Source organism: Saccopteryx bilineata, chromosome 1 (genome assembly GCF_036850765.1).
Source record: "Saccopteryx bilineata isolate mSacBil1 chromosome 1, mSacBil1_pri_phased_curated, whole genome shotgun sequence".
NCBI lineage: Eukaryota > Metazoa > Chordata > Mammalia > Chiroptera > Emballonuridae > Saccopteryx > Saccopteryx bilineata.
Window position 1 is genome coordinate 189,298,273 of NC_089490.1, and position 12,006 is coordinate 189,310,278.

Here is a 12,006-nt window from a genome sequence, read left to right on the forward strand (position 1 = left end):
CTACATGCATGGCAGCCTTCCACAGATATTATCCCATGAATGCTAATGCATTTGTCATAGGTTCTTGAGAAAATGTGGGACAGTGACTACATATCCGTCCTTACCTGAAAGACTTCTTAACTTAGTCATAAATAAATTAGAAAGCCTTATGTTAATTCAAAATTGAATTTTCAAATTGACAGAATATGGTGCATTGACCCCAGACCCCAGCAAATATCCCTGGTTATATCTTTAGAAGCCAATGGGTATTTATCTGCAACTTTATTGTATTATTTTCTAAAGATTCAAGATGCTTCCTGGGTTTATTTTTGCCAGATTATCTTAAACAGTGGAGTTGAATTATAAATGAAGCCGCTTTGTTAAGAACAACAGAGGGTAAGGCTGTAGGTTTGTGGAGTTGGGAGACGAAATTGGTATTCTAAACCCAACCTCTATTGCTGCTTTCTCATTAAACAGCATTGGGTAGACATTTAAAGATTTTTTTATACATTTTAATTCAGCTGGACACTTGATTTAAAACTATATTGATTTTTTTCTAAGTCATTCTTGATAATGTATATAATGCTAAATATCAAAATAAATTAGAAACTCTTGGAGGCTGCCTGTATAAATGGATATTGAGGTCTTAGAGAAGCTTTCTTTCCCCGTGCTAATCTCATCATTTTGCTGTTGCTTTCATTTCCCCTTGAGCTTTTAAGGATTATTATTCATTCTTTTTAGCATCTACCTCGATCATTAAACAATTAAACCTTTATCAGGCAGAGCAGCAAGAGACTCTGTGGATAATGATGAGGTTGGAAACTCCCCTGCACAACCTGTTGGCTCATCTTAGAAGAAGAGTGTCATGCCAAATTATCTTTATGTGCTCATGAATAATATTCTAACAAGGATATGGTTGGAGGGATGAGCATAAAGGGCAGTTCTAATGGAAAGAATAATAGTAATATTCACCTTGGCAAATCATTATAGCACCTTGACAAGATGCTATCTGTTCTTGCTGCTAAATTAGGTACATTTAAGTTAGCAGCCCCTCTAGCTACCTGCTATTTTACAGAATGAACTAGAAAAGAAAGATTATACCATGCAGGATTTAGATTTCCCTTGCATGACCATAAAATAATTGCAAAGAAAACACCCATTGAACCCAGAGATCCTGGTACATTAACTGGGTGGGTTGGTCTTGAATGTAGGAATGGTATAAGCAGTCAGGACATTCACAGGCAGGCAGTTATAGTCTCCACCCATCATTAATACTTCATTTTAGACTGAACTCAGAAGTGACCACCATTTCTGCTGTTTGTTTCCAAATTGCAGAATTTCAGAGTGGAATATCAGGTCTTTAGTGTGGACATACGTCGATATCAAACCCAGAATCATTGGTAGTGACATCTGGGCACAAAAAGTTGGAAAACTAAACAACTGTGAAGGTTGATCATGGAAATCAAAGAGGAAGGAACATCAGAAGAAGGCCAGCACTTCCTTCCCACACCCCAGGCAAATGATTCTGCAGACTTTCAGTTGACAAGTAAGTATGTGCACGCCCCTCCTTGGAACTCTCTGACAATGCACGTGGGGTCCACCAAACACACATATGCATGTGTACTCACAGAAACTGGGGTTCTAACAAATGGCATGAGATAAACTTATTTTTTTCCTTTGCACTACTTATTTTGGTGTTGTGAGTCTATGAAATCCTTCTTATCTTTTATGGGAGAGTTGATAGTCCATGAGACCATTAAATAGAAAAGGGTAGAATCAAGAGGTCTTGCATGTGTATTAAGACACTTAACAACCCTGGCTAGTTGGCTCATTGGTAGAGCATCAGTCCAGCATGTGAACTTCCTGGGTTAGATTCCCAGTCGGGGCACACAAGAGAAGGGACCATCTGCTTCTCCACCCCTCCCCCTCCCCTTCTCTCTTTCTCTTCTCTTCTCACAGCAATGGCTCAATTGGTTTAAGTGCATCAACCCTGGGTGCTGAGGATGACTCCATGGAGCCTCTGCCTCAGGCACCAAAAATAGCTAGGTTATGAGCATGAGCCCAGATGAGCAGAGAGCCTCAGCCCCAGATGGGAGTTGCCAGATGGATTCTGGTTGGGGTGTATGTGGAAGTCTGTCTCTCTATCTCCCCTCCTCTCACTTAAAAAAGAAGAAGAAAAAAAAAAACACTAACAAATACTTTTTAAGTACACCTTCTATTTAGCATTTGTATAATCTCATGTGGAATTATTTTTGGAACATAGACATTTTCTCTTTAAAACCAAAGACATGTAAGTGGAAAGCATTAGGGCAAAATGGTTTCACTGCTGTCACTGCCCCACCCGAGCACACAAATAGAGCAAGCTTAGAGATCTGGACAAGATCTACATCTGAACAATACAGCTGGGATTTGTGCTACTTCACATAATTAAAATCGTTGGAAGAATTGTATGTTTTACCCTCGTGTTTAAAATTCTAGGGTCCAGGTTTTATTTTTTTTATTTTTATTTTTTTCTGAAGCTGGAAACGGGGAGAGACAGTCAGACAGACTCCCGCATGCGCCCGACCGGGATCCACCCGGCACGCCCACCAGGGGCGACGCTCTGCCCACCAGGGGGCGATGCTCTGCCCCTCCGGGGCGTCGCTCTGCCGCGGCCAGAGCCACTCTAGCGCCTGGGGCAGAGGCCAAGGAACCATCCCCAGCGCCCGGGCCATCTTTGCTCCAATGGAGCCTCGGCTGTGGGAGGGGAAGAGAGAGACAGAGAGGAAGGAGGGGGGAGGGTGGAGAAGCAAATGGGCGCTTCTCCTATGTGCCCTGGCCGGGAATCGAACCCGGGTCCCCCGCACGCCAGGCCAACACTCTACCTCTGAGCCAACCGGCCAGGGGTTCCAGGTTTTATTGTTTAGCATGAATTGTCTTTTTCTTTTATTTTCAGAAGATTCCCATTGCCCAATTATTAACACTGGCAAATGTATAATTTACATTATAAAAATAATCTTTAGAAAATGGTATTGGTTGGATGCACTTTTTGAAAAATTTGGTTGTCAGAGCTTGCAGCAGAGTTAATTGTTAATAACCTTTTAAAAAATCCACAATATTTGAAATGCACAAAGACCTACCTAATGATTGTCATTCTAACCTCTCTTGGAAAGTCTAAAATTATTTACCATAACATTGTTAAATGTCAGCAGGAGAAAAAAATAAAATGGTTACCATGAAAAAAAACTGTGAACTCTATAAATAAAAAATGGATGATTTTTATGCAAAGAGGTGGTTCTACCAATATATTAGTGACCAGGTACTATTAAATTTAAATTGTGTCTGATGAATCCACTGGTAAAATAAATGGGGAAAGGACTTGTATAATATTTCTACATTTACTGCCAAAATGGCTTACTTTTCCATAAATTTGCTTTTGCTTTTTGTCCACCCATGAATGGTAACAGATGGCAATCCAGTCTTCATCCACCCTTGTTTAAGGAGCCCCTTTCTTGTGTGTAGTCTTTGGGAATCCACCTACCACATTTATCGCTTCCCATAGCCTGGTCTTTCTACCTTTGACTACTAGATGTTCTCATTTCCTTACCTTTGTTCTCAGACCCACTTTTCCTTCCACTTCATCTTAAATCATTGAGCCATGTTATTAGATTTCTTTTTTAATCTCCAACAAACGATATAGAGTCATTGGGCATAATGTTGATTTGAGCTACCAATAAGTTGATGGTATAACCACCAGAGTAATATCCTTATAACCTAACTAGAACTATCCCTTTAATTAATAACCTAACATGTATAGCAGGATTAGAGTGGTTTGAAAGACAATTCTATATGGAAGAGGACTTTGGAGAGGTCATCCTTTTTTGATGGTTCTATCTCTGCCTGTATGCATCCAAAAGAAACACACAGTTGGAAAATGTCATATTTATCACAGCTTATAAAATACCTATCTCTGAGATTTTGATGTCCATGGAGCTAAATAGGTTAATCAAATCTTTAGTCATATTTGGTTATGCTACAAATATTGTGTCCTCCCCTGAGAACCCACTGCTTATAGGTCTGATCAACTGAGTTTATTCATTCTGTCAAATAATGTATTAATATATTTGGGGAATGATGAAACATAGTTATATTCAGTGATATATTTTTGAGAATGAGTTAAATATCTTTAACCTGAATTCTTATCTATTATTTATAGGTATTCAGAAGACACCAAATGAACCACAGTTGGAATTCATCCTTGGTAAGAAATTGCATTTTTTTATACTGATAAATATAATAATTTATATATAAAGTTTGCAAATCGTAGGTATATTATTTATGTCATTATGTTTTTACAAACATTGTTCTATAAAGATTTTTATTCCACAGAGTAAGTGCCATTTTCCTAATTTTTATATAAAGAATCTAAACAGAGGACTAAGTCAGTTCCATACCCCAAGGACATAGGGTTCAGTGGTGACAAATTTGGGCCTCTCAGCCAGGTCTGGTGACCACAGATATGGTGCCCAGAACTCCTTCTCATACAGTGACTGCATTTTGTTGCTAATCAATCCTTCTGGAAACCGGTGCATCTACTTCTTTACTCCTCGGGCTGGAGACTGACCCAGTGTGGAGTTTTCTTTGTTTTCCTTTACAAGGTTCTTGCCCTTTTTGGTCTCAGTTGCTCAAAAATATCATTTTACTTTTCCATCTTGAAGATAGAATTATGCTTTCGTTTTGAGCAATGATTTATTGAGAAAATGATTATATATAACTTTTCATTATAGTAGTTTGTTTCTGTTTCTAATAGACTTTATTTTCAGAGCAGTTTTAGGTTAACTGAAAAATGTAGTAAAAGGTTTAGAGTGTTCCTATATACTCCCTCCCTCCACAAACGCATAGCCTCCCTCATTGTCAATGTCCCTTGCCAGAGTGGTACCTTTGTTAGAATTGATGAGCCTACCCTGACACCTCACTCCTGCCCAAAGTGCATAGGTTACACCAGAATTCTCTTTTGTTATTGCACACTCTATGGGTTTCCATCAGTATAGTATCATACAGAGCATTTTCACTGCTCTGAACATTCTCTGTGCTCCACCTCGTCATCCTTCTCGCTCCCCTAACACCTGGCAACCACTGATCTTTTACTGGCTCCATAGTTTTGCCTTGTTCAGAAGGTCAGATAGTTAGAATTGTACAGTAGATAGCCCTTTCCAATTGGCTTCTTTCACTTAATTATATCGCATTTAAGCTTACTCTATATATCTTCATGGCTTGATAGCTCATTTCTTTATAGCAATGAATAATATTCCATTTTCTGAATGTACCACAGTATATCCAATTTCCTATGTCCTTGGAAGGACATCTTGGTTTCTTCCAAGTTTTGGCAATTATGAATAAAGCAGCTATTAGCATATTGTGCAAGTTTTTGTATAGACATAGCTTTTCAACACCTTTGGGTACACACCAAGGAGATCAAGTAGTGGGTCAGATGGTAAGAGAATATTTAGTTTTGTAAGAAATTGTCAAACTCTCTTACAAAGCAGCTGTCTTTTTCGCATTCCCAGCAATGCAGGAGTTCCTGTTGCTCCACAGCCTCACCAGCATTTAGTGTTGTCAGTGTTCCTGATTTCGGTATAATTTAATTTGCTAACATTTAATTTTTATTACATATGTAGCTAAAAAGTGCTGTAAGTTAAAGGGTTCTAGATTTTTTTTCTCAAGTATTGAAAGCAGATATATGAAAATGCAAGAAACTTGTGTGGTAATACCAATGAGGTGATAGATATATTTTTCCTAGAGTTCTCAGATTCAGAAAGAACTCATTTTCAGAAAGGCAGCTGCAGGGAAAGGAGGCCTAAGCACATCTTGACTGACCCACTGTAACTCTTACTACTTGAGACTTTGCCTATCTTCTATTTATAATGAGAAAAAAAATCATTATTTGACATCTTTGACGGGACTTGTATAAAATGACGATTTGTTTGAGTGATTTGGTGTATTTCAGAGCACAAAGTCTACTTATTTGCATCTGGAGAACAGGGGTTATCTGAAAAAGGCAGAGCAGTTGGAGTAGAGGATGTTGGGTAAACCTGCTGGCCGACTTTCAAGAGACAGCATGTCTGGGCCAAGCCCCTGGCTTCTATTTAAATGAAAGTGATCTATCTTGATCAAAGACATAACTGTGCTATTTGTGTTAGAAGTCTAGTCAAGTTCAGGAGCAATGCTGTTATCACTTATATTTCTGGCTCTGGATCACAGATTTAAGAGATAAGCAGCTACAAGAACTGGCTCATAATAATAGTCCTCCCATTAAAAAAAACAAAAACACCTTAAATACTTTTTTCACATTTACTTAAAAATACAGTAGGATTCTTAACAATAGATAACTTTATCTTATCACAGAGCAGGAAATACCTGATGATTAAACAAAAGAAAGTTAAAAAAAAAAAAGATTTATTGATCTGGAAGGATAACTTTCCCAAGTTCTTTGTTATGTCTCCTAGTACTTTAAGATCCTCAACTGTATTATGTTTTGGAAAAAAAATACTTTTATACTACTCTCTAACAGACATTATAGTTTTTACTGTATAGTTGTCACTTTTTCTTTATTTTTATTTTTTGTATTTTTCTGAAGTTGGAAACAGGGAGGCAGTCAGACAGACTCCTGCATGCGCCCAACCAGGATCCAGCCGGCATGCCCACCAGGGGGCGATGCTCCACCTATCTGGGGCGTTGCTCTGTTGCAACCAGAGCCATTCTAGTGCCTGAGGCAGAGGCCACAGAGCCATCCTCAGCGCTCAGGCCAACTTTGCTCCAATGGAGCCTTGGCTGCGGGAGGGGAAGATAGAGACAGAGAGGAAGGTGAGGAGGAGGGGTGGAGAAGCAGATGGGCGCTTCTCCTGGTGCCCTGGCCAGGAATCGAACCCAGGACTCCTGCATACCAGGCCGACGCTTTACCACTGAGCCAACTGGCCAGGGCCTTTTTCTTTATTTTCAATCCCACAAAATTCTTTAACACTTCACCAGTCATATAGTAACTTCATTTCGTAAGGAATAATGAGTAATCATTTAAAAGTTTTTTTTGTTGTTTTTTTTTTTTTGTATTTTTCTGAAGCTGGAAATGGGGAGGCAGTCAGACAGACTCCCGCATGTGCCCAACCGGGATCCAGCCGGCATGCCCACCAGGGGGCGATGCTCTGCCCATCTGGGGCATTGCTCTGTTGCAACCAGGGCCATTCTAGCGCCTGAGGCAGAGGCCACAGAGCCATCCTCAGCACTTGGGCCAACTTTGCTCCAATGGAGCCTTGGCTGCTGGAGGGGAAGAGAGAGACAGAGAGGAAGGAGAGGGGGAGGGGTGGAGAAACAGATGGGTGCTTCTCCTATGTGCCCTGGCCAGGAATCGAACCCAGGACTCCTGCACGCCAGGCCGACGCTCTACCACTGAGCTAACCAGCCAGGGCCAAAAATATTTTTATCATTGTTAAAGAATATGAATATTCAATTAGAAAAATATACAGCATCTTAAAACAAAAATAAAAATTTTATCAAAAAAACAAAAAAGAATAAAAAAAATAGAGAGCATTTTCCAGTTCATTTTCCAACAAAATTTTTGATATTTGATTCTCAAGTCTTTACCAATGTATTCACATAAATTGAGAATTCCAGTAGCTTTGTTTTTCACAATTAGAAAACAGCCGCACTAAGTTTGCTCAGTGTCATATTGCTTTAGATAAGTTATTTTCTATTGAGGATTTGTTTCTGCCTTGTCTGTATGCCACTACAAAATCTCCATAGCTTGCTGAAGTGTCCCTGCTACATCTTTATTCAACTAATTGAGGTAAGAGATGCTTAGTCAATTGAGCAAACTAGTTGGCTAAAAATATCTTGCATTGCAAGATAAGCATGTTCTGAAAAAAACGAGTATTCTGTGTCCATTGTCAACTATAATTCTAATGGTTGGCTGCATTTAAATCATATAATTCACCCTTATAACTGCAACTCTGCTTCCTCATTTCTTTCATTGTTTCATCTGAGTGTATGGAAACCCTTTTTATTTTCACAAAGGGAGAAATAATGAAAAACCCCGGAGAATGCTTATTTTGCTTATGGCTTAATAAAATTGTTTTCATTTCAACAAAGCTGGCATTTAAAAAGAGTGATCATTTCTTAAAATCTGGGTTCATTTCTTTCTGGAAACTATCATTGAAAAGGTCTAGAGAGGATTCATCTTGTCAATGATAGAGAAGAAATTTCTATGAACTCTTTCTTAACTTCATCTCCCTGATTATGTTTATAATACTTATGGTCATGTGCCTCCTTTTACTATCTCCAGAATCAACAGACTGCTTTTGAGAATGTGTTTTCATATTTTATATGGACACCACATATATCACAAATTGAAAACAGTGGGCACTAATGTGACATGTACCATCCTAGAGTTTAGCGATTAAAAACAGATTCATCATAGCATGTCATCATACAATGACAAGATGTCCTTAAGTAGGTTATGTCAAATAGAGTGGCTTTAAATAAGCACAGATGATCCTCTTTGGTTGTGAAGGCTTTGTTCAGGAAAGTGCTGGTTCTAAATACTCTGTTCTTCTCTCAGATCACGTACTACCCGAGGTGTGCTGATTTTGTATAAAGAACCTCGTCATTTCCAGTAGCCCACTTAGAAAAAAGAAAGTTGTGTAAATCATGTGATCAGTTTTCTGCCTTCAGAATTTGAAAACATATATAAAAATGTGCCCAAATTAATAAGCTGCATAAAACAGCCTCTTCTCGTTACGGACACAGCTTTTACAGCTCGCGAGAGCCTGCATTAACCTGCATGTCAGGTCCATTTATATTTTATGAATTGCTATAAATCAGCCATTGTTTTATATGTTTCTCTGAAAGGGAAAACTCTTAGGAGGCCAAACTTACTAATTCTCCCACGTTCACACTTGCACTTCTGCTGGTCTGTGTTCTATAAATGATTATAAAGCTCTGACTTGTTTAAAGCTCCAGGGGACAGTGGAAGATTTTAGTATATCTTCTTCAGTATTTTTACCCTCTATGTGGTATGCAGGCCCAGCTAAAGGGAATACCAAGCACAGAGGTACATTTTTCTATTTAATCTATTGATGAAAATATTACTTCTTCATACAAGCTGCTCCATAATCTTCAGGCAACAGAGAAGCAACTGCTAAGAATTAGACAAGGCCTCTGTTGGCCCTGTTTTGTTGCCTCATTGTAAATTTATTATCGTGTTCTTGATTCTTAGAGTATCATGCTTTCTTTACAAAACATTGGATTTCACTAAATAGTCGTTTTAGGCACATCATCTAATGACAAGTGATTGTGCCAAGGGCTGGGAGAGCCCAGAGATAGCACAGTAATAGCTACCAGTTTCTGAATATTTACTATCGGCTCACTTCCTTATAAACAGGGGCTTTGTGTTCCTCACCACAACTCTACAAGTGGTAGATAACATTAAAAGTACCTAATATTTATTGAGAGCTTATTTGCTCACCACACTTTGTTCTAAATAACTTATATAAATTATTTTAATTTTCATTATGAGATAATTGCTCTATTATCATCCTTGATTTACAGGAAAAGAAACTTAGACATGAACTGGTAAAGTAATGAGCCCCGCATCTGAACCAGGAGATCTGAGTACAGAGAGCATGCTCTCTCATATTGTCTGTACTCAAGATATAAAAAAAGTCCAAAATTCCTCATGGTCGAGTTCCCAGAGAACTGACGGAAGTTGAATGACAGTGAGGGTCAAAGTTGTGCTGTTTCTGATTCTGAAGTTCCTGCTTTTAACCACCGGGCTGTACCCCTCCTAACTGATTCCTACTTTCCATGGATTTCCATGAGATGGTGAGATGAAGAACTGTAGAGCCAGGTAGATGGTGATCAGAGCAAAATAAAGGCATAAGCCAAGAACTCTGAATGGACTGCACAAGCAGTGCCATATAACCAAGGCATCAGAAACAACTTCTCAGAGGAAGTGGCCTTTGGACCAGGTCTGGAAGGACGAGCAGGATTTCAGTCAGTTTTATAAGGGGCACAAGGAATAATTCACGCAAAGAAGTTAGCTCAAAATGTGCAACAGAATCCTAGAGCTCATCTTCCAAGTTAATGCATTTAATACTCATTTACATTTCCCTCTTTAATACTTTTAATCCCACTCTAAAAATAAATTAAGTCTCAAGAAATCCTCTTGCAATATTTTATAATTGTTGCACACATATTTGGAATTTATTTTAAAATTCTAAGTGAACACAAGTCTTTAAACATTGTCTTCTTGCTAACAAATTGTATTTAGGATTCAGGAAAAATTGAGTCTTACTAACACTGGGGTTATGCTAGATGAAGCTTGGAGAAGTTCAGGCCATGCTGGGCTGGACACTACAGACTCTGTAGCCATGCTGTGCCCCTGACAACTGCCTACCTGTGCAGAGTTTACACATAAAAGAACCATCCCAATGTGTCTGTCTTTGAGCTATCTCAATTTTGATAGCAACAGAGAACTAGCAGGTAATACAGATGTCTTGGTACCCACAGGGTATTGGTTCCAGGATCCCATTGGATACCAAAAACCATGGATGCTCAAGTCACTATGTGAAATGGTATAGAACAATGCATGTAATTAGTTCTCCACAGATTCCCAACCCCCGGATGGAAAATATTGTTTTCAATCTGAGGTGGGTTGAATCCGCAGACTCAAAATGTGCTGATATGAAGGGCAGACTGGACTTTTGTAAAGGTATTTTTTCAAAACAGTATTTACCAACAACACAACAACCAAAATAATAGACAACTAATAAAAATGTGTTTATATTTCAGGCTCAGATTTAAGTTTACAATCTCAGTTCAGAGGCAGTCTAGCTCAATGCAAGTACAAAGCCGACCACTAGGATTTGAATTCTGTCTTTGTTAGTACCTAGCCATGTGGCCTTAGAAAACTTACACAATGTCTTTGAGTCTCTGTTTCCCTATCAGTGAAATGGGAAGGATATCCGTATCTAATATATAAAGTTTTTATTAGGGTGAAATGAGTTAATGTACATAAAGCTCTTACACTGGTATCTGACATGCACTTACTGATGGGTTAACCTTCACTGTTTTGAATGTAATGTTGGCCGAAGTACCTCCTCACACTCAGGGAATACTTCCTGGAGCAGAGGATCTTGACATCGCATTTTCATGAAAAATAATTGCTATCGCAAGTATTAGGCTGCACCCTTATCACTTTGAATCTCTGCTCCTACAACAGACCTCCCACTATTTATGTTTCACAGATGAGTTTAGTCAGTAGCCCAAGGGCATAAGGCGAAGAAGTGGGAGATTACAGATGTTAACTTCAAAGGCCATGTTCTTTGTGGTTGGTTATTAAAAGTACAGGACTGGGAAAGGGAAGACAATAAAAAGTTATCAAAGACCGACATAATGTTTTTGTGTTGCTGGAATAATTAGAGATTTTATTGAAAGAAGAGAAAATGAACCAATTAGAGCTTCTTAACCGATCAGTCACGTGGGTAGTGGTTCCTGGGGACTTCAGATTTACTGTGAGCTATAGTTGGAATAGAATCTGTTCTTCCTGAGGCTGGTCTAAATTCTATTGTAGTTTAGCACCACTCTTAAGGAGGTTGAGATACCTGACACCAGTGAATAAATGAGAAGTACCTGAGATGTCAAACTTTTCTTCTTCCTTCCTTTTTGCCACTACTGTATTATTTAACAGAATTTTGCCATGATAGATTATATTTATTCTTCCTGCCAAATTTCCTTCTGTGTAATACATCACAGAAGCTTTTAATTAAAGGAGGTCTTTGACCGAGTCATAGGCCTAAATTGATTGTTCCTCGCAGGTTTAATAATTTACTTGTTAGAATTTATTTTTCAGCGTTCACTCTCTAACTTATTTATTTCTGTCTTTCATCCATGATCAGCATGCCCCATCCAGTTTCTTTCTCTTTAAGAGTGGTGTGCCTAATTACATTCTTCCCTCCACTAATTATCGAGAGCAGTCACTTGCTGGATCAGGTCTAC

At 38.7% G+C, this 12,006-nt stretch overlaps 1 protein-coding gene across 11 annotated transcripts in view; it reads left to right on the forward strand.

Annotated features, from left to right (window-relative positions):
* The window catches only part of INPP4B (inositol polyphosphate-4-phosphatase type II B), a 708,587-nt gene that overhangs the window by 358,371 nt on the left and 338,210 nt on the right, over nucleotides 1-12,006 (forward strand). For all 11 annotated transcript variants that reach the window (XM_066232845.1, XM_066232867.1, XM_066232856.1 and 8 more), the window contains 2 exons: nucleotides 1,315-1,525; nucleotides 4,175-4,219. In XM_066232845.1, the coding sequence (XP_066088942.1) occupies nucleotides 1,435-1,525; nucleotides 4,175-4,219 (136 nt within the window). In that variant the 5' untranslated portion in view covers nucleotides 1,315-1,434. The remainder of the gene's footprint in view (nucleotides 1-1,314; nucleotides 1,526-4,174; nucleotides 4,220-12,006) is intronic.